The sequence below is a fragment of the Castanea sativa genome, chromosome 10 (assembly GCF_040712315.1).
Source record: "Castanea sativa cultivar Marrone di Chiusa Pesio chromosome 10, ASM4071231v1".
Taxonomy (NCBI): Eukaryota; Viridiplantae; Streptophyta; class Magnoliopsida; order Fagales; family Fagaceae; genus Castanea; species Castanea sativa.
The window spans coordinates 34,415,335-34,441,349 of record NC_134022.1 but is presented as its reverse complement, the minus strand read 5'-3'; the positions used below and the strand labels follow the sequence as shown (position 1 = coordinate 34,441,349).

Genomic DNA, 26,015 nt, shown 5'->3' with positions numbered 1-26,015 from the left:
ATGATTAATCTCGCAAATTTGGAGATTAATTATTAACGTTTGAGTTTGAGTTTGAGTTTAAGTTGGACTTGTTAGAGAGATAGAACTTCACTCCTTATTAAGTTTGGATTAAACAAAAATAATTTTGTTTTAAAAAATGATAATAATGAGTTTGAGTTTAAGTTGGACTTGTTAAAGAGATAGAGTTTCACTTTTTGTTAAATTTGGACTAAACAAAAATAATTTTATTTAAAATTATTTAAATAAAATAATAATTTTATTTAAATACGTTTTAAAAAATGATAATGATGAGTTCGAGTTTAAGTTGGACTTGTTAAATAGACAAAGTTTCATTTCTTGTTAATTTTGGACTAAACAAAAATAATTTTATTTAAATATTGTGCTAACATGAAAAATTGTGAGAGTTTCAGAGGTTTCGGTTTTATATATATACTAGTATTATGCCCGTGAGATGCACGGCTTAATAAAAGAATTATATATAAATTTAAAAAAAAATATTTTTAAAAAAAATATTTTTTGATAATATAATTAAATTTAATTACAAATAAAATAGTAAAAATATTTTAAAGATTATGGCAAGTTTTAAATTTCTAAAAGCTTTTAGTTGTAAATGGGCTGAGCTTTGCACGGTTTTGGTCATAAACTTATAACATGAATAATTTTATGGAGAAATACTAATTAATGATTGAAGAGAAATGCTATACCCGGTCGGACCAAGACATAACTTTTACTTATTCAAATAACATTTATATTTAATTATAATGAAGCACTTGCATCTCAAAGTTTCAAATTAATATCAACACTAAACATGCTAAGATGTTTATGTTAATTAATGTAAATAAGCATAAAGTAATATCAACACCTAACACCCTATTATTGTATGAATTATGATTAAAATTGACCTAATATTTTTACTTTAACCCCAAGTAATCATCCCGAAATTTACAAATTAAATACTCAAATTTATAAATTTTTTTTTAAAAAAATTGCAAGCAAAATTCACAATAACACACACATAAATATATAGACAAAGAAACTATGAATTCAATAATTACAAACAATATTAATTTCTAAACATTAAAAAAAAAAAATCTAGACTTAGAGTTAAAGTAAAGATACTCACATGAAAATTGAATTAATTTTGACAGCAAAGGGGAGGCAGCGAAGTCATGGAGATTTCACATCATCTTAAATATCTATTGTTTTTAGATCACCCTTTTTTTTTTTATATATATATAATCAATTTTCTGTCTCCATTATTTGAGGAGTGATGTTCGTTATCATGGTTTTGAATGACTCCTCAGGCCTCTAAGATTTGCAAGTTTGAATCCTTTTGGATCCAAGTGTATTCTCTAGTAACTGCTTTAGGATTCCGGACGGTGTTTTCCCTCTCTTTTCTCTTTTTGAATTCTAACAAAGTTTTTCTAAAGGATTTTTTCCCTCTAATTCACTGTTGTTGAATGCCTTTCACCGTTGGTTGCCCCTCCTTTTAAAGTGTCATCCTAAGGTTTTTGGTGTACCACTGATTCCCTAATAGAAAAAATATATAGTAAAATTTTATGAGAATGTAAATTTATTATAAATTTTTTTTAAGATAAAAATGATTATATATAATCTAGACATGAAAAGAAGAAGAAGCTTATTTCATTTAAATATTTTATATGGTCTCAAAAGAGAGAAAACATCAATTTTCAATCTAACACAATCAATTTCAATTGATTTGACAAATAAAATTTCTACCATTCTTACCTCTTCTTTCATATTGGAGAGTTGCGGGTACTTGATCATGATTTAACTCCTCTGTTTTATTTTTTTGTCAAACACTACACAAATTTGCAATTTTTATGTCTCACCAACTTGCAATTCAAGCTTGTATCTGAAACATTGTTGATGAGGCTGAAAATATCACCAGTGAGTTGCAAGCGCTCCTCGAACGAAAACAACACCTGAAAAAGGAAAACAAAGGACCTAGAAGAGAGCACCGGTGTGGTGTCGGCCGAATACCCTCCGAAGGTCAAGTTAGAATCTTGTTCCTTTAACCCTAGAGTGCCAGAGTTAAGAATATTATGCGTACCTTCATACCTAGGGTTTCTGGAGTATTTATATTGAGTAGAATTACCTTTCTTTAAGGATACAACTTCCTTCCCAAGTTCCTTTCCATATAGGAGTCTTTCCAAACGTGTGTCGCAAGAAGTCCAAGTATACACGTTTGCGTGGGGATAAAGCAAAGGCTTATCTGAAATATATCAAACGACATGCCACGTGGCATCCACAATTAATTTATACAAGACGGATATTCAGCAACACCCAACCGTCATAGCTGGGTCACCCATGGTGTCGATCCGTCCTCAACGTCCCCGTCTATATACCATTTTTATCCCCTTCAGTTGCCCCCTTCAGTCCTTGGATCCGTCCTTAGAATCTGACGGATCCATGGAATGACTTAAAACAATGTATTAAATGGGGACGGCCTTGGCATACCATGACCGATGACACGTGGCCTGTATTTCTGACGAAAAGCACGTGGCCCTCGTGGATTGGCTATTTCCCCAAAATGAGGCGTCGTTTCGTATTCCGTGCCCTCTGTTCTATAAAAAGCCAGATTTTTCTCTCCTTATTGTATCTTCATATCAAAAACTTGTGAGCAGAGCACACCCGTCACAACGATCGTGCCCTCCCGTCATTTCAGCAGATCCGTCCGTAGTTTCTCGTTAGAAACCATATCGATCCGGTACGTATTCCAAACCTTTCTCCGTCTTTCTTTGAATTTCACTTTTTTAAGTATATGCATTTTCTTTAGAACCGTCGGTGTCTTAGGTTGTACCGTCATAAATGTAGGTAATGTCTAGTGCGTCGAGTAACCAGTCGTTTGTCCGCGAGGGGGCGGGCTACGATGAAAAGTTTCTGTCAGGTCCAAGAGATCCTGACACTTCAAGTGAAGAGAGGAATCCGTCAAGTACCTCTTCTTCCCTTGATGGTGGTCTGGAGACGGAGAGTTCAGAGTCGTCCAGTAGTAGCTTGGACGGTGTGGATCCCCCCGTCCAATCAGTAATTGGCCCAGATGGCTTTAGGGAGTACGTCATGCTGCCTCTTTGGACGGTAAATGATTTTAGGTCGTCCATGACTGAATCTCAACTCAACACACTTAGGACAAAGTACCAAATACCAGACAACATCCGTCTACGTCTTCCCAACAAATCCGAGAAATGTTACTACAAGGGGTTAGACGGTGTGGGGATCTACGAGCAAGCTTTAAAGGTGGGGCTCAGATTTCCCTTAAGTTCTCTTCACCGTCGACTTCTTCAATACCTTGGTCTGTCCGTCACCCAAATTTCCCCCAATGCCTGGAGAGTGTTCATTGGGGTTGAGGTTTTGTATGGGGCGATGTCTGAAGGTGCCCGAAGGTTGACGGTGGAAGAATTTTTCCATTGTTACCATCCAACAGAGATTGTCAAGTCCAAGGGGATGTATAGCTTTGCAGCTAGAAGTCCCTTATTGAGGCTCGTCAGTGACACTCCAGACTCAAATAGAGACTGGAAGAGTCGTTACTTCTTTTTGGAAGGGGACGAATGGATGTGCCGTCCAGGAGATGTAACTAACATGCCCGTCGACACAACATGGGGCATAATGCCTCCGTCGGGTATGTGTACCCTTTTTTGCTTCCGTCCAGTCTTTGAAGTTAATTTTATTTTCTAGGTCTAACCGTCCTTTATTGCAGCTCGGGACAGTCCTCAGGTTAACTTGGAGCAGTGGAGTTTCTTGGAGAGAATTTTTAACAAGACGAAACTGCAGGAAAGAACTTGGGCTCAACTAGTCACCCTTGATACTCTGAATTGGTATTGTGACGGACCAGAACCTTCATCCGCTGCCCGTCAATACGACAACAGAATTCGAAAACGTAAGTTCGTCAAAACTATTCCCGTCTTTCATTTTTCTTTTGCTTTACTTTACCTTTCCTCTCTCATCCGTCTTTGATTCGCAGAGATGGACGCCGCCAGGAGGAGAGCCCTTATTAAACAGCAAGCAGCAAAGAAAAAGCAGGACGGAGGTCAAGCAAAGGGGACGGCCCAGACGGTACCGTCAAAACGAAATCAACATGAGAAGACGGACCGTCCTCAAAAGAAACAAAGGACCACCGTCGAACCCGTCGTGGCCTTACAAGCTGAGAAAACGCCCGTCAAACATGGAAAAGGCAAAGGCTTAATGAAGGGTCCAGCACCTTCAGGGGAGAAACCACCCGTCCTCTTCCGGGAAGATTCGAACTATGCCCTTGAGAAGATGTCGTCCATGTTGACAGCTGACGACTACGCAGACCTCGGCAACCACTCGACGGAGGCGATGGGTGAAACAGGCCTCTTCACCCTTGCACAGGTAATTTGGATCCGTCTAGTATTGTTGTTAAGTTCCTTTACGCCCGTCATTATCATGACATTGTTTTTTATTTTTTTATTTTTTTTTAGGCCATGGTGATGATGAAGGGGCTTTTTGGCCGTTGCCTTAATCATGAGACATCCATGGACCGTCTGAGACAGAAAAACAAGACGATGGAGGAAGAGTTACATGAGCTGAAGACCTATAAGATTAATATGGACAGAAAGCTTAAGTGCTCGGAGCAAGTTAGAGGCGAAGTGGAGAAAGAGAATGGGCATCTACGCGAACTTTTAAAGGACAAAGAGAAGCAGCTGACGGAGACGGTGTCGAAGCTTGACAATGCCAAGGAGATAGCCGTCCAAGAATACCGTGATTCTGAGAATCTTCTGACGGAGCTTGGAAACTCCTTTGCAGACGGGTTCGATGACGCTATTCGTCAAGTTAAGTCGTCATACCCTGACTTGGACGTATCTCATATCAACATTGATGCTCAAGGGCAAACACTTGCGCAATCCGTCCAGTCAGAAAGTACAGACGAAGTGTTTGCCGTCACTGCTCCAGCCGATGAAGGTGAAGTTCAACCTCCTACTCAGCCAGACGACGGTCCATTGGACGGGAACTCATCTCCGAAGAATGAATAGAATACTTGCTTTTTTTGTAAAAGTTTTTACCGTTGTAAAAGAACTTTAAACCGTCATTAATATTTATTAAACTTGACTTATCAAGTCTTTTTATTGCATGTTGCTTGCTCATTAACCGTCATGTATCCAGTTAACCCGTCCACTTTGTGAATGGACTTTCAAACGTATTTTTGCTAACCGTCCACCATGTAAACATTCATTCGTGGGATGATCCGTCCACTCTGTAGACTATGTTTTTACCCTTTGGGTGATCCGTCCACTTCGTGGACTAGTAGGTTTCTCACCCTTTTGGTGATCCGTCCAATTCGTGGACTAGTAGGTTTCTCACCCTTTTGGTGACCCGTCCACTTTGTGGAATCGTAGGTTCTCACCCTTTGGGTGATCCGTCCATTTTGTGGACTTGTAGGTTTTTCACCCTTTGGGTGATCCGTCCACTTTGTGGACTTCTAGGTTTTTCACCCTTTTGGGTGATCCGTCCACTTTGTGGACTTGCAGGTTTTTCACCTTTTGGGTGATCCGTCCACTTTGTGGACTTCTAGGTTTTTCACCCTTTTGGGTGATCCGTCCACTTTGTGGACTTGTTTTTGATTTCATTGTAGACTTTCCATCAGCATGCATAAAAAATTCCTCTCATAAGTTCAACAAACCAAATTGTTCATGAAAAAGAAAAACTGAGCTCTAAAAAGTAAAAGCCGTAACATTCTAAAATTAGACTGAAAAGTAAGGCAGTAGGTATTGTGACTGCTGCACTATTGGTAGTACTTCTTCAGGTGCTCCGTGTTCTAGGGGTGGCCTAACTTCTTTCCGTCTAATGTCTCCAAGTAGTACGTTCCTTTCCTGCGCCATGAGATGATTCGGTACGGACCTTCCCAGTTGGGACCCAGCTTTCCCAGGGATGCATCTTTCGTAGCGCCAAGCACTTTTCGCAACACTAGATCTCCAACTTTGAAGTCCCGGTGCCGAACCTTAGAGTTGTAATGTTTTGCCATCATGTCCTGGTACCGCACCAGTCTTTCGGCCGCTGTTGCCCTAACTTCATCAACAAGGTCAAGCTCTAGACGTAATGCTTCAGTATTCTTACTCTCGTCATAACTTTCCACGCGGTAGCTCGTCAATCCCACTTCTGCTAGTATGAGGGCTTCAGCACCAAACGCCAATCGAAACGGTGTCTCTCCCGTTGGCGTCCTTGCCATTGTTCTATACGCCCATAGGACACTTGGTAGTTCGTCCGGCCATATGCCCTTTGCCCCCTCGAGCCGGGTCTTGATGATTTTTAACAAGGACCGGTTCGTGACTTCAACTTGTCCGTTGGCCTGTGGATGGGCGGGCGACGAGTAGTGATTATTGATTCCCAGCTGAGAACAAAAATCTCGGAACGCATCGTTGTCGAATTGCTTCCCGTTGTCTGACACGAGCACTCTCGGGATCCCATATCGGCAAACAATATTTCTCCATACAAAGTTGCGAATATTTTTCTCCGTGATAGTAGCAAGAGCTTCTGCTTCCACCCACTTGGTGAAGTAGTCGATACCAACCACCAAGAACTTCAGTTGTCTTGCCGCTATAGGAAATGGACCCATGATGTCTAACCCCCATTGTGCGAATGGCCATGGAGCCGTCATGGGCGTGAGTTCCTCCGTTGGCTGTCTGATAAGGTTGCCGAATCGCTGACACTTATCGCAGGCTCTTACGTACATGTGGGCATCCTTCTGCATTGTCGGCCAATAATACCCTGCCCGGAGTAGTTTGTGTACCAGAGATCTTGATCCTGAGTGGTTTCCACAGATCCCTTCATGAACTTCCCTCATTACGTAGTCCGTTTCGTCATGGCCCAGGCATCTTAGATAAGGTCGGGAGAATCCTCTTTTGTAGAGGATGCCTTTGATCAGTATGAATCGGGCAGCCCTAACCTTCAATTTCCTTGCTTCTTCCTTCCGGTCTGGAAGCTTGCCGTCCATGAGGTACGCCACAATTGGAACCGTCCAATCATCTCCCGTGGTTAATTCCTGCACCTGAACATTATCTAGTAACGATGAATATTGGACGAAGGACAATACCTGCTCTGGGACGACCATTGGTTCGGCTGAAGCAGCCTTTGCGAGTCGATCCGCTTCTTGATTGTCTTCTCTCGGTATCTGAGTTATCGTGAATTGGAGGGCACTCGTCCGACCCTTCACTTCATCGAGATACCTTCTCATTCGTTCATTCCTACAATCATAACTCCCATTAACTTGGCTAGCTACGATTTGGGAATCGGAGTAGACCATTGCCTTCCTGGCCCCAGCTGCTATTGCAAGCTCCAATCCCGCTACCAGGGCCTCATACTCCGCTTCATTATTCGTAGCAGGGAACTCCAGGCGGATCATACATTCAATCTTATCTCCTTCCGGGGTGTGGAGTACAACTCCGATTCCTCCCGCATGCTTATTGGAGGATCCGTCTATGTGAATTCTCCATGTAGGCGTCTCTTCTGCCCCCTGCACCTCATGTGTAGTGAATTCCGCAACGAAGTCTGCCAATATTTGTCCTTTCACAGCTGTTCGTGGCTGGTATTGGATATCGTACTCGCTTAGCTCGATAGCCCACAAAGCCATTCGTCCGGCGGTTTCAGGATTGTGCATTGCTCTCCGCAATGGCTGATCCGTCAGGATTGTTATTGTGTGGGCTTGGAAATACGGCTTCAGTTTTCGAGCTGCGGTTACAAGTGCGAAGGCGAGTTTCTCTATCCGTGGGTACCTCTCCGCAGCGCCTCGTAGCGCCCGGCTCACAAAGTACACAGGCTTCTGGACCTTCCCTTCCTCTCTAATGAGAGCCGCACTCACCGCTGCCGATGAGACAGCAAGATACAGGAATAATTCCTCCCCCGGCGTAGACGGGCTAAGTAATGGCGGGGCAGACAGATACGCCTTCAGCTCTTCAAATGCCCTTTGGCATTCGTCCGTCCACTCGAAAGATTTCCTTAGCGTTCTATAGAAAGGGAGACACTTGTCGGTTGCTCTTGATACGAACCTATTTAAGGCTGCTATCTTTCCCGTCAGGCTTTGCACTTCCTTCACCGTCCTTGGAGGGGATAGATCCATAATTGCTTTCACTTTCTCGGGGTTGACCTCAATGCCCCGCTGGGACACCATGAACCCTAAGAACTTTCCAGCAGTTACTCCGAATGCGCATTTACTTGGGTTCAGCTTCATTTTGTACGTTCGAAGAGTGTCGAAAGTCTCCTGGAGGTCCCTCAGATGATCCGACGCCTTTACGCTTTTTACCAACATGTCATCTACGTAGACTTGGACGTTCCGGCCAATCTGGTGCTCGAACATCTTGTTCATCAATCGTTGGTATGTGGCTCCCGCATTCTTGAGCCCGAATGGCATCACCTTGTAGCAAAAAAGCCCTTGACTCGTCACAAATGATGTCTTCTCTTGATCCGTCTTCTCCAACTTAATCTGGTTGTACCCCGAGAAGGCGTCCATGAAACTCAACAACTCATGTTTTGCGGTAGAGTCCACTAAGGCGTCAATTCGTGGGAGCGGGTAACTGTCTTTAGGGCACGCTTTATTTAGATCCGTGAAATCAACGCACATTCTCCACTTCCCATTTGACTTTTTGACCATTACCACATTTGCCGGCCCGGTCGGGTAGTACACCTCTCGTATGAAGTCCGCTTCTCGTAGCTTCGCACTTCCTCTCGCAGCCTCGATCCCTTTCGGGGCGAATACGCGTTTCTTTTGTCGGACCGGAGAGAACGAGGGTGATACGTTTAATTTATGGACTATGACCGTCGGATCTATCCCCGCATGTCGTCATGGCTCCATGCGAACACATCTTGGTTTTCTTTGAGGAACAGTAGGAGCGCATGTCGAATCGTTTGGTCGACCGAGGTTCCTATCCTGGTGGTTCGATCGGGCCTTGAATCATCTAGTTGGACTTCTTCCAATGTCTCCACGGGTTCTGCCACTGTTCTCTGTTCTTCGATGCTCATTGTCTGTACGTGGTCATCCATCTCCATCATGGCCACGTAGCATTCCCGTGCCGTTACCTGATTTCCGCGTAGTTCTCCAACTCCATGTTCAGTGGGAAACTTGATCATCAGATGGTAGGTTGAAGTGATAGCTTTCCATGCATTGAGAGTAGGACGTCCGAGTATGGCGTTGTATGCTGAAGAATAATCAACCACTAGAAAGGAGACATTTTTAGTTATCAGTCGTGGGTAGTCTCCTACCGTCACCTCCAATGTGACGGATCCTAAAGGATGGACCCGGGTTCCCCCAAAGCCGACGAGGGGCGCGCGTGCCAGGATCAGGCGCTCCTTTGCAATCCCCATCTGCTGGAACGCAGGATAGTAAAGGATGTCTGCTGAGCTCCCGTTGTCTACGAGAACTCGGTGGACGTTGAAATCCCCTACCTGTATGCTAACCACAAGCGCGTCGTCATGGGGGTGGTGAAGGCGCCGGGCCTCGTCTTCAAAAAAATCGATACTGGAGTCGTTTCGCCGTATTCTTTCTAATGAAGGTCCCGTCGACTGGACACTTTGTACCGTCCGTAAATAAGTCTTTCTGGCCTTCTTGGACGATCCTACTGAAGCGTTGCCCCCCATTATCATCCGTATGTCTGCTACCGGTGGTCTGGGACGCTCATTTTCCCGTCTAGGATTCTGCTCCTGAGGATGATCAGTTCTTTCCTTCCTCACGAACCTTTGCAACCTTCCTTGCCTTATAAGGGCTTTAATCTGTTGTTTCAAATCATAACAATCCGTCGTATCATGGCCGTGGTCACGGTGAAAGCGGCAATATCTATCTCTTGGCCTCTTGTTCGGATCTCCCTTCAATTTGCCCGGGAATGTCAAGCTTCCTTCATCTTTGATCTGCATAAGCACTTGGTCAATTGGGGCTGTGAGGGGGGTGAAACTTGTGAACCTCCCTGAAGGCGGTTTGGGTCTCCGGTCTTCTCGTCGATCTCTGGTTCTAGCCACTTTTCGTCCGTTGTCTGGTTTCATATCTTCCTCTCTTTCCCTTTTCTTTGGTTTGTAGTCTTCTCTGGCCAGCAAGGCATCCTCCGCGTTCATATACTTCGTTGCCCTGTAATAGACATCGGACATAGTCTTTGGGTCATTCTTACATAGGGAAAATAAGAACTTACCCTCTTGTAACCCATTTGTGAATGCTGCCACAAGTGTCTTGTCGTCTGCTTCGTCTATCGAGAGGGATTCCTTATTAAAGCGGGCTATATAAGACCTCAATGTCTCACCCTCTCGTTGTTTAATTCCCAGTATACATGCAATAGACCTCTTGTGTCGATGACTTCCAATGAAGTGTGATACAAACTGTGCACCTAATTCCTTAAAAGTGCCGATGGAAATAGGCGTCAACTTGCTGTACCAATCCCTCGCAGGCCCTTTCAAGGTGGTGAGGAAAGCCCTGCACATGATTTCGTCCGGTACACCCTGAAGATGCATTAGAGTTCTGAAAGACTCCAGGTGATCCAACGGGTCCTTGGATCCGTCATAGTTCTCTACATGGGGCATTTTAAACTTTGAAGGGACGGGGTATGAATTCACCAACGCTGTGAATGGTGAATCCGTTCTATGGACTAGGTCGTCCAGATTGCTGGATACTCGTCCCTTAAGGGCGTTCATCATTGCATCCATACGTTCCCTCATCTCCTGCATTTCGGTGGCTATGTGAGTCGGCACAGGGTCTAAAGCAAGCGGTTGATTGCTTTCTTGTCGCTCGGGTCTAGTCGGAGCGTTGCTGCCCTCAGGTCTTTCCGCGTTCCTTCCTTCGGGACTAGCTCCCTCCTGATCTTCCTGTGGTGCGCTCTGATGTGCAGTTATTTGCCGCAACTGCTCTTCCAAATCATGGTTCTGCTTAGTGAGGCGCTCAACCGCCGCTGCAAGCGTTTGGACCTGCCTTTCCAAAGCGGTGGCGCGTGGTTCGTCGCCTTGATTATTGTTCGTTGCCATCGATCGGGTGAGTGCCATGCAACTCTTTGTCTCAGGGATAGAGCGAGGCTGAAATAATCCGAAGTTTTTCTTCCTCCTCCTTAGTGTAGCTATTCCCCACAGACGGCGCCAACTGATGAGGCTGAAAATATCACCAGTGAGTTGCAAGCGCTCCTCGAACGAAAACAACACCTGAAAAAGGAAAACAAAGGACCTAGAAGAGAGCACCGGTGTGGTGTCGGCCGAATACCCTCCGAAGGTCAAGTTAGAATCTTGTTCCTTTAACCCTAGAGTGCCAGAGTTAAGAATATTATGCGTACCTTCATACCTAGGGTTTCTGGAGTATTTATATTGAGTAGAATTACCTTTCTTTAAGGATACAACTTCCTTCCCAAGTTCCTTTCCATATAGGAGTCTTTCCAAACGTGTGTCGCAAGAAGTCCAAGTATACACGTTTGCGTGGGGATAAAGTAAAGGCTTATCTGAAATATATCAAACGACATGCCACGTGGCATTCACAATTAATTTATACAAGACGGATATTCAGCAACACCCAACCGTCATAGCTGGGTCACCCATGGTGTCGATCCGTCCTCAACGTCCCCGTCTATATACCATTTTTATCCCCTTCAATTGTTATTCCACTTAAATCGATTAGAATTTTTTTTTTATAATATTTAAACATGAGATATAGTAAATAAATAGAGTTATTTACATAATTAAATCATTATATATAATGAGATACATTCTAAAAGATACCACCAAATCCACCACAGTTGTTTAGTACTTATTGAATTTTTGTTATATCAACGTTATATCATCCTTCTAGTTGTATTAGCACCTGCAAATACTTTGAAGGATCAATAATGATGAAATTTCCTCATACAAATATTTAACTTCTTTTCAAGAGCATTTCCAGTTCTAACTCTGATTAGATCTATGAGAGTAAGCTAAGTGAACCGCATCTAGAGCAAGCCATATGAACCGAAGCCTACATGTAAAAAAATACCATTAAGAAGCAAGGTTTCAGATTACAAAAAAAAAGGGGGGGGGGATTATGGTGTTGCTGAATCTTGGACTCAAAAAGTTGTACCGTTGGTGAATTTTAAGAGCATCTTTGGCTGCATGGGCAGCGATGAACTTATGATTTCAAGTATCAGGCCATTTTCTTCTGATCGATTCTTTTTATTTGACCTCGAGAGTTTAAATGAGAACAATCTTAGAATTGAAGATCTTGGAATTGAAAATATTTTACTGGAGCACTACACAACTAATCTAGAGCTTAGTTCTACTCAATGATTAAACCATAAGAAGGTAATCTTTTGAAATTCTTATTGATGAGTTTGTTCTTTTATGAATGTTGTCGGTATGGTGGTTTAAATAAAATTGATAAACATCAATGATTGATTAAGATTTTGTGTACATCCTAAAAATTGATTATTAGAGTTTAAGTGGATAATAACAACTAAACTTCTATTTTATCCAAAATATTGCAATTTTTAAAATCTAAACAAAATTCTTCAATTTTTTTTATGTGTAGTAAAAATTTATGAAAGTGTGAAGCTGATTTTTATTAAAAAATAGAAATTATAGGAGAAGAAGATAAGAACAAAAAAAAATCTATTTTTTTAAAATCTAAAAAAAAAATCATGCAATTTAAGAAGATAAGAACAATATATATATATATAAATAATTTATGAAAGTTTGAAGCTTAAGAATAATTTTTTTTCCCTTAATGGATGAGAAGAAGTTAAGTTGATATTAAATAATTAAGTTTTTGTGTCCATCAAACTTTATCTAAAGAAGTGATTTCAAATTAAAATTTTTATCAACTTAGAAATTATAGGAAAAAAAGATAAGAAAAAAAAATTATATTAATTTTCAAAACTCTATTAAAATTTATGCAATTTGGTGAAGACACGTGGCACAACCACGACTTCTAAGCCCAACTTTTATTATATATATAATATGATATATAAATAATCGAGTGTAAGCGGCAAATAAAAAGTAATGAATCTTTGTAAAAGTAATTATTTTTTCATATAGAGGTCACAACTAACTACTTCATTAATGCACTTTTATATTTGAAAAAAGTCTAGGTACAACTTGTGCACCACACCTTTTGTCATAAATAATTGACCACGAGTAATAAAGAAAAAATAATAAATCTTTCTAAAAGTAGTTATTTATCATTCATAGGTCATAGTCGAGTATTTCATTAAATTGTAACAAATTAATGTCATGAACTAATATTCTTAACCACTAAATTTACAATAATTTCTAATAACAGGCCAAGGAGGAAATCTCAAACCAAAATTTTCTCATAAAACATGAAAGTACAATTAGTTAAGTATATAATGTAAAAGTTAAAATACACATCTCCGAGTCTAGGAGTTGTGGTAACCTCCACAAGGGGCGAGGGTAAGGGGGGTCATGGCCCCCTTGACTTTTCAAAAATCTTCCCTCCCTCTTGTTTTGGACATAAATTTAAATAAAGGCCTCTTAGATTTTTGCTAAAAACATGTAATGTATTTATATATATTTGATTAATGCATTTTTTGTTCCCTCTAATTATTCTTATGTCATACACATATCATTAATTAAAGTGTACTTAATGTATAGCATATGTAATTTAATTATGTTTTGCTAGATTTCATTGGATATCGACGAGATCTCACCGGATCTAGACTAGATCTTGACAGATCTCGATGAATCTAAGGTTGAGAGAGAGAGAGAGAGAGAGAGAGAGGGAGAGAGAGAGATGGTATTTCCGGTGAGAGACCTTCGGTCAGTTTGGTTTTTGTCAAGTTTCGAAACCCAAAATTGCCGCTTGACTTGCACCACTTGGGTTCTACTGTCAAAGACTTGTCACTAATCGTGAGTTGCTTTGATCGAGTCAGTCTCGGTTTGAGTAGCGCCAAGTCAGTCGATTCTGGTAGGTTTCGAGTTGCCATGGACAACCCTAATGTATATGTTGCAAAAATGTAAAGACTTATTACTACGTAAGAAAATTTCATATGTTAAATCAAAATTACAAGCGCTCTTCATGTGTTAACAGTAAATATAATATATATATATATATATATATATATATATATATATATATCTGTGTGTGTGTGTGTGTGTTATTCTTTGGATTTAGTATTTAGCTTGAACCTTTTAAAAACTAACCTGCTATTACTCGAATAGTCCCACACCATATGCTAGTGGGGTTCATGTGGGTAGGTGAGTGACCACAAGTCCGAGCCCTTTTTTTATTGAAAAAAAAAAAGCTTTTAGTTGGAATGGGCATAGGTGTAGTTTAAAGGAAAATGTTAAGACCATCGAAAATTGTACAACTTTTTGCCACAACTTGCTACATGGTGAGTTGTGATCAGTGAAGGTGTGTCCTCACATGGCCCAGAGACACACATTCACTAATCACAACTCGCCATGTGGCAAGTTGTGGCACAAAATTGTGCCATTTTCGGTGGTCTTAGCACAACTTGTAGTTAAAATGCTGTTCTGAATAAATGTACAACTACCGACAGACACATCTACACCAATTACAACTCACCATATGTCATGAACTAATATTCTTAACCAATAAATTTATAAGACTTTCACAGGCCAAGGAGGAAATCTCAAACCAAAATTTTCTCATAAAACATGAAAGTAAAATTAGTTAAGCATATAATGTAAAAGTTGAAATATACATCTCCGAGTCTAGGAGTTGTGGTAACCTCCACAAGGGGCGAGGGTAGGGGGGCCATGGCCCCCTTGACTTTTCAAAAATCTTCCCTCCCTCTTGTTTTGGACATAAATTTAAATAAAGGCCCCTTAGATTTTTGCTAAAAACATGTAATGTATTTATATATTTGATTAATGCATTTTTTGTTCCCTTTAATTATTTTTATGTCATACACATATCATTAATCAAAGCGTACTTAATGTATATCATATGTAATTTAATTATGTTTTCCTAGATTTCATTGGATATCGACGAGATCTCGCCGGATCTAGACGAGATCTTGGCAAATCTCGATGAATCTAAGGTTGAGAGAGAGAGAGAGAGAGAGAGAGAGAGAGAGAGAGAGAGATGGTATTTCCGGTGAGAGACCTTCGATCAGTATGGTTTTTGTCGAGTTTTGAAACCCAAAACGGTCGCTTAACTCGCACCCCTCGAGTTCTACTGTCAGAGACTTGTCACTAATCGCGAGTTGCTTTGATTGAGTCAGTCTCGGTTCAAGCGGCGCCAAGTCAGTTGATTCTGGCAGGTTTCGAGTTGCCATGGACAACCCTAATATATATGTTGCAAAAATGTAAAGACTTATTACTACCTAAGAAAATTTCAAATGTTAAATCAAAATTACAAGCACTCTTCATGTATTAATAATAAATAATATATATATATATATATGTGTGTGTGTGTGTTATTCTTTGGATTTAGTTTTTTAAAATGTATATTTAGCTTGAACCTTTTAAAAACTAACCTGCTATTACTCGAATAGTACCACACCATATGCTAGTAGGGTTCATGTGGGCAGGTGAGTGACCACAAGTTCTAGCCCTTTTTTTATTGAAAAAAAAAGCTTTTGGTTGGAATGGGCATAGGTATAGTTTAAAGAAAAATGCTAAGACTATCGACAATGACACAATTTTGTACCATAACTCGTCACGTAACGATTTGTGATTGGTGATGATGTGTCCTCACATGACCCACAGACACTTTCACCAATCATAACTTGCCATATGACGAGTTGTAACAAAAATTATGCCATTTTTGGTGGTCTTAGCACAACTTGTATTTATATATTTAATTAGTATTAAATAATTTTAACTAATTAATATTTATATATAAAAGGCCTCACATAAATCTTTTGCCTTAAGCCCCAAATTAAGTTGGGTCGGCCCTGCTTACCACAACTCATAGTTTAAATGCTGTTCTGAATAAATGTACGACTATCGTTGGACACATTTACACCAGTCATATGAGTTGTGACACAAAATTATGCATTTTCGATGATCTAGCACGACTCATAGTTTAAATGCCGTTCTGAACAAGTGTACAACTACAACACCAACACCCCTCCGCGACTTGAAGTCTTCTTCAACAACGTAATTAAGTTACGAAGAAAAGAATAACGGGACGGCGGGACCCATGAGGCTTTATAAAATTTTGCAAAAGCAAGGCAAATAGCTCGAATATGCTTTGCTCTTCTCCGCAAATATCCTTTCCTCTCTCTCTCTGTTCCTCCCCCACCTTTATATTTCTTCCTTTCTTCATCATTATATTTTCCTTTGTGTAACTCTTTGATTGATAACGCACTTTCTTTTCAGTTTCAACATCTCTCTGACTCTCTCTGTGTGTGTTATCTTTCTTCGGAGTTTGAACCCCATGGAGCTAGTGCAGGAGCTCTTGGTCACAGCCTCTCTCACTCTCATCCTCTCTCTCGTCGTCGCTAAGCTCGTTTCTATGGCTATGTCTGCTGGCTCTGATCACGACTCGCAGGTGAAATCAACTCCAAATGTTGCTCAAGAGATTGTCATGGAGGATATTCAGTTCTCGACTGTTCAGAGTTTCCAAAGCGAGAGGAAGCTCCATCAATCCGTCGAAGAACAGGTTGAAGAATTCAAAGTTGAACCACCTCTTCACCTTCAGTCCGAGGAGATCGTGGAAATTCAGACAGTTTCCGGCGATCAAATTCCTGAACTGCCGGAAAAGTCACCGGAGCGAGCTTTGGAAGAAGAGCCTCAGGTCGTTGAATTGCCGGAGAAGCTAACGGAGGTAGAGATCGTAAAAGAGAGCTTGGAGAAGAAAGAGGAGGTTGAAGAATCGTTAACGGAGAAGGAAGTCGTTGCAGAAATATCTGAGGAGACGAGGCTTGATTGTAGCGAAGAGGAAGATGATTGGGAAGGAATAGAGAGGAGCGAGTTGGAAAAAGCTTTTGCGGTGGCAGCAAAGTTCGTCGCGGAATCAGGGGACAAGGAAGATAGGTTGGTGAATGTAGGAGGTGATGTGCAATTGGAATTGTATGGGCTTCACAAAGTTGCCACCGAAGGTCCTTGTCGTGAATCTCAGCCTATGCCTCTCAAGCTCTCTGCTCGTGCCAAGTGGTACTAAATTTAATTTCCTCAACTTTCTAAATTCTTTATTTAAAAAAAAAAAGAAAAAGGATTCGACTTGGTTTTAGATGTTTATTTTGTATTTTTGTTTGTTGAATTGTTTTAATCAATAGATAGTGCTTGACTGAGGTTAAGATTGAGTTGTATTCTTCTCAATTCGCTTATAGAATTATTGCATTAGGGAGATAAACTTTAGTGATGATCACCCATTTGAGGTTTAAGAATTGAGATACAGAAGAAAACACCATAATCTGCAATTAGCATGATAAACTTTAGTTCATGACGCCGCGAAGCTAAAATTAAAAAAGTTAGTATTTTAGTTCATAATGGCTTTAGGTGTTCGATTGGTGAGTTCGAGAATATGTAATGGCCTTCCAGCATTTTAAGGATTAGATGGTTCTATATCTCAATCTTTTTGACTTAGAAAAGATTAAAAAAAAAAGGGTCATTCACAAACACTTAGTAAGAGGGGGAAGGGTTAAAGATTTACCTAGTCACATTGTTTGAGGTTAGTTCTATGCATTCCTTCCCAAGAATCCTTACCCAGTCAATATTTTCTCAGACCTACAAATTCTTTTCCTCTCTTTGAATTTCTTACCATTTATGTGTCCAATCCCAAGTAAATTGCACAAGATTAGATACACTTCCTTAGGTGCTCAAAAATAGACCTTACACGATAACACTTGTAAAATCTTTTCACCGGAAAACTTTTTCAAACTTAGAAAAAATCTGAATGTGGAGAACACTCTAGGGACTACCCTATACCAAATTACACGGTATAGCTTGATTGCTAGTCATAATAACAGGGTTGAAAGCTGCTATGTGTGAGTGATCGAGGGCACTGGTTACGTTGTGCAAGGAATGCTTGGCAAAAGCTGGGGAACATGAGTCCAGAGGTGGCAATGGAGCAGTATATCGACCTTCTCTCAGATAGAGTTCCTGGGTGGACAGAAGACAAATTTGCTGTAAGTCTTTTGCTTTTTGATCACTGTGTCTTTCTGGATTCTTCAATGACAGAATGTTTGGCTCAAGTTATTTGGACATAATTTTTTATACAGGGAGGCATTAAAGCTGATTCCTTAGAAGCAGTAGTATCCAGTACTGTTGCTGAATCCTCAGAAGCTGAAATATCCAGTACAGTTGCTCCTGACGCTAGGACATTTTCACAGCATCAACCTAATTATACAGATTATATAGATGAGAGGTAGACTAATAGAATTTATGCCTCCATCTGTCTTAATATCTTATCTTTGTTTATTGTGTTTTACTTTTCTTGCACATGCCTCTTCCTTGCAGGAAACCAGAACAGAAGAGTGGAGCTGAGGAAGCTGATCAGACTGGAGGCTCAAACTTGGAGGACAAGGTATGATAATAAAATTGTTCACATTTAATTTACCTATCCCTCTATTTAATTATCTCCAAGTACCATTAGGCCATGAGGTTTTGTGGAGTAGATAATTTGCAGAAGTTCATTTTACTACACAGATGGTAGAAACTGGAATATTTATGCTTTTGTAGCTAGAGAGGAGGTAAAAAGAAAAGTAGCTCATAAAAAGAACCAGTTTAGGTGTTAATTATGTTAATACTGAATCAAGATGTACATAAAAAGTTTCTAAAAACCTTCAAGAAACAAAGCAATATTACAGGAACCTCCTAAAATATGTAGCAGTTGCAGTCCAAATCCATGATTCCAACCTCATCACTTGGAACCTTTTTTAAGCGATACTTAGAACCTTTTAAAGGGTTGTGATTTCAATATTTCAGTAATTAAAATAATTGTGTGGTTGGAAAAGAAGTAAAAGGCAAATAACACTGAAATACAAGTTGTAAGAAAATTGGAGCAGCTTCTACTTTATTTTCTTCACTTTTGAAATCCAGTAAACTGTGCTATATTTGTTATTCTCTAAAGTTTCCTATTCCTCACCACTCTTGATATACATTACTTAATGTTGATTGTACTCTGAACAATATGATAGCTTTAGATGCTTTCTAACGCTTCTAGATCTTGAGTCGTCCTATTTGTAAAAGAAACTTCTATCTTGTCTTCTTCTTCTTCTTCTTCTTATGAATAACTTCCTTGTTGACATCCTCTCCGAGCTCTCTGCAGGAGCAACCTGATTTTGCTTTGTAGAACACTGGTCATACGTTGTTTCAGAGAATCAATGGTCTGATATTAACTCATGTCGCGTTAATGAACTCAATTAATTCATTTATGTTAATACATTCTTAAAATTAAAATTATAACAAAGCTCATAAATATGACTCTGAAGTTTGTTCTAATCAAAACTTTGATTTAAATTTTTTCATGATTTATAACTTATGGTGGTGCTTCCTGGTACCTTCAGCAATTTTGTACATGAATAATAGAAGAAGCATTATAAGATTCTCCCTTCTCACCTTCTCCGTCTTAACTCTTGACACCTAAGAAATTACCTCCGATGAAAGGCAAAGGAACTTACCCTTCTATGTAGTGAACCTTTTAAATTGAAAATTTTGGAGGATAAGTTATATCAGCTTTTATTTGGCTTTCTATGTTGAATAATAGGAGTCTTATGCATTGGCGTTGTCTAGAGAGTGAACAATAATATTAAAAGCACCACAGATTGTGTTTCATATGCTTGTTTAGAGACTTGGTCCTGTTGTACATTTTTGGCTGATGAATGAACTAAAGGAAGGACTGCCTATCATTTAACTATTGAGTACATGAATAATCAGAATATTTCTTTGGATCGAATTGTTGCAAATACGAGGAGTTTAGAAGTTTTGCTCATATGCTTTGAGCCTATAAGCTTTTCTCAATTGTTTTCTTGACTTTTCTGGCATTTCTAGCCTTGCAGTTTTCTGCTTCTATTTGATACTTATAATTCTTCCCAGCATCAGGTTTGCTTTGATGTGTCCCTTTGGGTTAGATTTAAAAGTTTTCCCACACTATCTAATCACCCAGTTTCTGACCTTTGTTGATATGTCATGAAGAGTTATTTAGAAATCCAAATCATTAAAAAAAAAAAAAAACTATATATAACTTAGTCTAGTGTGAAAATTTTCAGGCCAAAGAATGAAAGAAATGCTCTGTTCTCCCCAACCACAGGGGCTATTCTCCTGGATTTGCTTGATTAGAAGCAGGACTGATTCTTATCACCAAGTTCTGATACTTATCACCAAGTTTAAAATGTGCTTCAAGTATGAGAAGTTCTTGTGCTGTTTATACTATCATTTAATCTGTCCTAAGATCATCATCATGTTGTGTTGTAAAAACTTCCTATGTATGTATTGTGAATATGGGTGTGAATAATATACAATTCAGCTGCGAATCCCAAAATTTATTACCTGGCGGTTCAATATAATAGACTGATTTTACGTGGAAGATTTTTCTTGTCTGATTTTCCCTTACATTGTTTGCCTTTTTGTTTTGATTGCTGCGTTTCAAAGTTTTTATGCTTGATATTGGCATCACTTGATGGACGTTGGAATTACGTAAAGGAATGTCCAAGGAGCGTTGCACAAATGTGTCTAAGATAGTTGCACCAAAAAGAGAGTATTTGCTTTTGTCAAACTTGACAATCTAAAACTCATTCTCATGCAATAGAAAGTGCCCCTCACGTTTAGACTTTTGGGAAGGGTGAACTAGTTGGTTAAACTAAAGTGTCCCTATTATCTCAATGGCTTTTGGGCCATGAAACAGAACTTGTGTTCTTGATAGTATTTGATTGCAAAGTAGGTTAACAATAGATTGCCTTGTTGAACAGGCTAATATCCTTTGAGAAGTCAACGAAACTGTTATTTTCAATATCAGTTATTCATGCTGTCTCAATAGAATAGTAGTTTCCTTTTAGTCTTCTAGGCTTCTAGCGTAATCACCCTTTTTGCATATGAACCATAAGTAGAGTATTAAAAGAATTAATGAGCTTCCAAAAGGATAGCTTAGGACCATCTTTGGCGGATGATACTATGCGTTTCCCAGACAACTTTTCCCAAATTTTTCGTGAGTTTCACGTTTGTTAGGTATTGATTCCTCCTCATAATTGCTTAAGCTGCTTTTGGGTTGGATTTTCTAAATTCTAATACAACAAATGATTTTTGACAACCGGTTGAAAAATTACCAAGCACCAAATTATTGACTTTTGCAGAATTTAAAAATAAATATAAGATTTTCCATCCATGAAGATGGGGGACACATGATTTTAGCAAAATAATAGTCAATTACTTGGTTTATTACATAATATAGCTCAAGCTTCGTATCAAACTTTAGGAGGTAAACTAAAAAGACACATAGTTGCTATTTTTTTTTTGGTTCCCTCTTAAGTTCTGAGGTTTGAAACATTAAAACGTGGAGAAGTCATTCATCCTTATTATAGCTTTAAACAATACTACTAAATTCAGTTATGTCTTTTTTGGAGGCATGTATGAACCCCCACCAGAACCTGTGCCAGTGACATATCCTTGATATCCTGAGCCTGAGCCTGAGCTTGAGCCTGAGCCTAAGCCAAATCCACTTCCTCCACCGCTACCACCCTGACCATACCCAGGCCCGAAGTCGCTACCACTCCCTCCACCACCTCCCCCACCTGAACCATAGCCACCCTTGCCCCATCCACTACCAAACCCACCACCGCTACCATCACCTGTACCATACCCTCCACCACCAGTACCAGAACCAAACCCTCCACCACTACCACCACCCGAACCAAACCCTCCATTGCCTAAGCCCCCACCACCACTTCCAGATCCAAAACCACCACCACCACCACCACCACCACCAACTCCTCCACCGCCATTGCCACCATAACCTCCACCAAAACCTGACCCAATCCCACCCCCTCCACCACTTCCTCCATTATAACCACCAGCAGTTAGCCCTAGATGGCCAGCCCCTTCACTCAACCTACTATGTAGCACATGGTTTGATCCATATCTCTCGCCACTCCAAAACCTTCCTTCTCTGTTGGCTTCAACTAGTGTGTAGCTAAAGAGCCCCAAAACCATGAAAATGAGATTCCACGAGACCACATTATATGTTCCCATGACTCTCCTCAGTAGAAATGCAACTGCACCCTTACAAAGAATACAACACAACACTTGCTTAGGTAAAACATCTAAAAGAAATACAATAAATTGAATTATTATGGATAGATAACAAAGGATGAAATCAAAGATTAGAGCTTACCACTATATTCCCCGTTGCCTTTTAGCCTTCCTACTGCGTATTGTAAGAAAGTTAACAAGCTCAATTCAGAAGAAAGTATTATCTGAGCTGTTATGGTAATGTAATTAATTTGTAGCTCATGCAATCAAAGTAGCTTGATAATACTTAGGTTTAGTGTGGATCCCAATAAAGGAGTATGCATATATATAGTGTTGTTCTTAATACTAAGAGTTTGTGGGACGTATGAGCCGTTGCAGCAAAATTAGAAGCGAGAGGGTGTGCATGCATACGATGAACCAACGCGTGTGAGCTCATTCTGGTGGATAGAGCAATTTGCATGATTTCTAAGCGTGCTAACATTCAGTTGAGTCGTGAGAGCTATATCATATGATTCATATGTGAAGCATAAATTACAACAACAATTGATAATGACGAAGGCCCATAAAGAAAATGAGATGGGCTAATGATACGAAAATTTCAATGTTTTTGTTTAGAAAGTAACTCAACCATCTGTTGGGTGAACCCTCCCCAACCGTTGGCCCATTTTGGTTTTGGCATTTATTATTATTTTTTTAAAGATAAAAGAAAGGCCATACTATCATTACTATGAGAAGAAGAAAATGTTTTATATTTTGATAAGGATTAAAAATGAAATGAATGCTTTAGTTATGTGTAAATATTGATCTGTAAAAAGATGAACTCATTTCTCCAAATAAGCATTGTAGTTGTAAAAACGAGGTTTTGTTATTTTTATTTGGACAAATTTTAGTTACAAAATTGGTTGTAGCCTTAGGCTACAACCTTACTAAATATCTTTTTATTGGAGGTGAATTTTGACAAATAGGCTACAACCTTACTAAATATCTTTTTATTGGAGGTGAATTTTGACAAATTCACCATTGTATTACATCTTCTTCTTATATTCTCCATATTTGCAAAAAAAAAAAAAAAAAAGTGAGAGGGACAATTAGTGGTGACAACTCATTTAGGCATAATTAATTAATTATAATAACTCATTTTTAGTTGAAGAACTAATGGTTGATAGGCCTAGAGCCTTGGACAAAGGGGGGAAAAAGCACACCCTTTGCTAGGTTAAGTTATAGCTTGACTTCAATTTTACCCAGAATATCAGTGGCTTCAAGTGAGATGTAAATGATAGTAGTTATTAAATTAAACTAAAAATCATGCCATCGCCCCAAAGGTTTGGATTTAGAACCTCCCTCGTACCAAGACCCTGAGAACTAGACCATGACTCTGAGTCGTAATATATGAGTTGGCTCAACTGCTCAAGGTCCAATGAGCCTTTATAGAAGAATAAAAATAAATAAAAGTAAGATCTAGTTGCCAGGGCACTAGCATCAGCCCCAATAAACTAACTTTTAAACAAAAAAATAGCTAAAGTCCCCTGAAAATTTTGTCCCAAAAATTTACAAATGAATAGTGTCTTAATAAGTGTATTGAAACATTGTTCATCAACAAACCAATTTAACCCCAATTTATATTCATCTCTCTCTCTCTCTCTTCATTTCCAGATTTGAGTTGGGTGGTTGGGTTGTGTTTGATATGAATTTGTGTTGGTTTATGGATTTGGTTTGATTTGGTTTATGTTCATGGTTTATGGTTTGATATGGGTTGTCTATTTTATGCGACAACTCTGGTTTGTAGATTATGGATTTGGCTAGCATAAGCGACGATGGCTTTGTCTTTTTGCCTAATGGCTTTGTGTTCTAGTGTTTTTACTCCATTACTCACAACTTGCTCTTGAGGTAATTTGTGATAAAAATTATATTTTAATTATGTTGCTATTTTTTTGGATGTAGAAGAAGCTTAGAGGACGCCTACGTTAGCCTCTCTCATTTATTATTTTTTTTTTCAGCTAATGATTCAATTTAAAAAATAAAGAAACTTGCTCTAGGAAGCTGATGGGACTACTTTAGGTTGGTCTGCCGGTCGTGCCCTACCGATATGAACACAGCCGTAAATGTCTGGTGCAATTCCAAAAAAGAATAGCAATAATTTGGGCATGCTTCAATTCTTTTATAAATGGTGGCTACTGCTTTTGATAGTGATGAACTTTGTACGTGTTCATATATATTTATTAGTGTGAATGCTGCCTTTCACAGTTCACTGCTTTAATCAGGTCCAAGTGCTCTAATAATTCTACTTCCATTAAAAAAATAAGAAAAAAGAAAAAGTGCTCTAATAATTGAGAGGAAGTTTTATCATTTTATGCCTACAAACTTTTGGGACGAACAGAACCAAGTTAAATGACAGAACATGTGTCTGTTAAGTGAACTGTGTGAAAGGAGGAAATATACCATATATTCAATGAATGTGATACATGCACAGAATGTATGATATACCTTCTCGTGTAAAAGAGGCTCTTCTTTTGTGAACGCGAAGGTAATTTAGTGGCCTAAAATATAATCAAATGGTTCATTTTGCCTAAAAAGTGAAAAATATATATACTTAATTTTTTTTCTTTTATTTTACTTTAAAAATAGGATTTTTTAGAGTTCTTGGGGTAATTTGCTACATATCATAAATTCATTAAAAAGGATTTTTTTAGAGTTCTTGACCTTTTATTTTATAATTAATGGTTCCAACGATCCCATATCATAAATTCATTAAAAATTTCTTAAAATATGAGTGATACATCAGTTATTAAGAAAAAGAAATCGACACATCATATTTTAATTTATTAATTAATTTTAGTTATTCAAAAAAAAAAAAAAAAAAACCCAAATCTCTGCCACCATCTCTCTCGTCTATATTCTCATCGTCGGCACCATGGTGTTTCATGATCCCATATAAGGGAAAAAACGACATCTGGGTTTTCTATTCCGGCATTAGAATGAATAAAGATTGCTAAGCAAAATTTGCAAACCCAAATAAAGATTGCAAAACAAAACTAATCTCTTATGATTAAGGGTGCCTAGGAAAAGGCCATTTTGGTTACAATGGGAAAAGTACTTTATGTTTGTTTGTTTTGTTTTTTACAATGGGAAAAGATGAAGTTCAAAGTAGAGCCGGCAAAAAGGACAACTTTTAACATTTCCAACCACAAAGCAACCAAAGGACGCTGTTGGGGTGGGGCACCAAACTTTGTTAACAAATCTAGCATTGAAAACCTTTGTATGAGAAAAAGTTTGCAAAATGGCCAGTTTCACTTTGTATGAGGGAGTTTCTAGAGCTTCCGCCATTAGAAATATGGAAGCTAGTCGATGACGCAGAGACCATAAGAAATATGGGTCCTTTATTCCAGCATGGTAGTGAGAACAGAGAGGAGAGAGATAGTGATAAATCTGGCTTTCTAAATTTGTTTTTTTAATAATAATAAAATTAATTGATGATTTAAAATATGATGTTTCCATTTGTTTTTCCTAACGGGTTTAGAGCACTTGCAGCAGTGGAGCTAAATAGCTATATAGCTATTTTAGCTCCATCAAAACACCAAAAAGAAGCATGCAACAGTGGAGCTAAATCTATATTTTTTTATTATTGCTACAGTGCACATCTATAGATAGATGTGCACTGTTCATAAGAGCTAAAAAAAAAATTAATTTTTTATTTTGTGTTCACATTACTTTTTTATTGTGGTGTTTTTATTGTAGTGAGATATATTATTTTATTGTGGTAGATATATTATTTTATTGTGATGTTTATATTATTTTATTGTATTGAAAGCTAAAATAGATCCACTGCTGCAGCATGTGTGTAGGTAAAATAGATAAAGTAACTTTTGATGGAGCTAAATTGCTAAATTTTTAGCTCCACTGCTGTGGATGCTCTTATACTTGAAGGACTTTTTAAATAA

At 39.0% G+C, this 26,015-nt stretch overlaps 2 protein-coding genes across 3 annotated transcripts; one reads left to right on the top strand and one right to left on the bottom strand.

Moving 5' to 3' along the window:
- The first annotated feature begins 16,128 nt into the window (after positions 1-16,128).
- Positions 16,129-20,419, top strand: LOC142613351 (uncharacterized). Its single transcript, XM_075785667.1, has 5 exons — positions 16,129-17,046; positions 17,915-18,020; positions 18,114-18,259; positions 18,352-18,418; positions 20,103-20,419. Exons 1-5 carry the CDS (start codon positions 16,328-16,330, stop codon positions 20,112-20,114), a joined length of 1,050 nt encoding a protein of 349 aa, XP_075641782.1. The 5' UTR covers positions 16,129-16,327; the 3' UTR covers positions 20,115-20,419.
- A 644-nt stretch (positions 20,420-21,063) lies between these two features.
- Positions 21,064-22,344, bottom strand: LOC142613352 (uncharacterized). Of its 2 annotated transcripts, none has more exons than XM_075785668.1 (2): positions 22,220-22,344; positions 21,064-22,107 (listed from the first exon to the last, which is right to left on the bottom strand). In XM_075785668.1, the coding sequence occupies exon 2, from the start codon at positions 22,075-22,077 to the stop codon at positions 21,436-21,438; it is 642 nt and encodes a 213-aa protein (XP_075641783.1). In that variant the 5' UTR covers positions 22,078-22,107; positions 22,220-22,344; the 3' UTR covers positions 21,064-21,435. The 2 variants fall into 2 exon arrangements, with proteins under 2 accessions (XP_075641783.1, XP_075641784.1); XM_075785669.1 differs by having other exon boundaries at positions 21,066-22,100.
- Positions 22,345-26,015: the final 3,671 nt, after the last annotated feature.

Excerpts from the sequence above, each read along its gene's own strand:
- LOC142613351 (XM_075785667.1), top strand. The coding sequence starts at position 16,328 with ATGGAGCTAGTGCAGGAGCTCTTGGTCACAGCCTCTCTCACTCTCATC. Across the intron at positions 18,021-18,113 it reads GGACAGAAGACAAATTTGCT|GGAGGCATTAAAGCTGATTC; the intron begins GTAAGTCTTTTG and ends TTTTTTATACAG. Across the intron at positions 18,260-18,351 it reads ACAGATTATATAGATGAGAG|GAAACCAGAACAGAAGAGTG; the intron begins GTAGACTAATAG and ends TCTTCCTTGCAG.
- LOC142613352 (XM_075785668.1), bottom strand. The coding sequence starts at position 22,077 with ATGGGAACATATAATGTGGTCTCGTGGAATCTCATTTTCATGGTTTTG.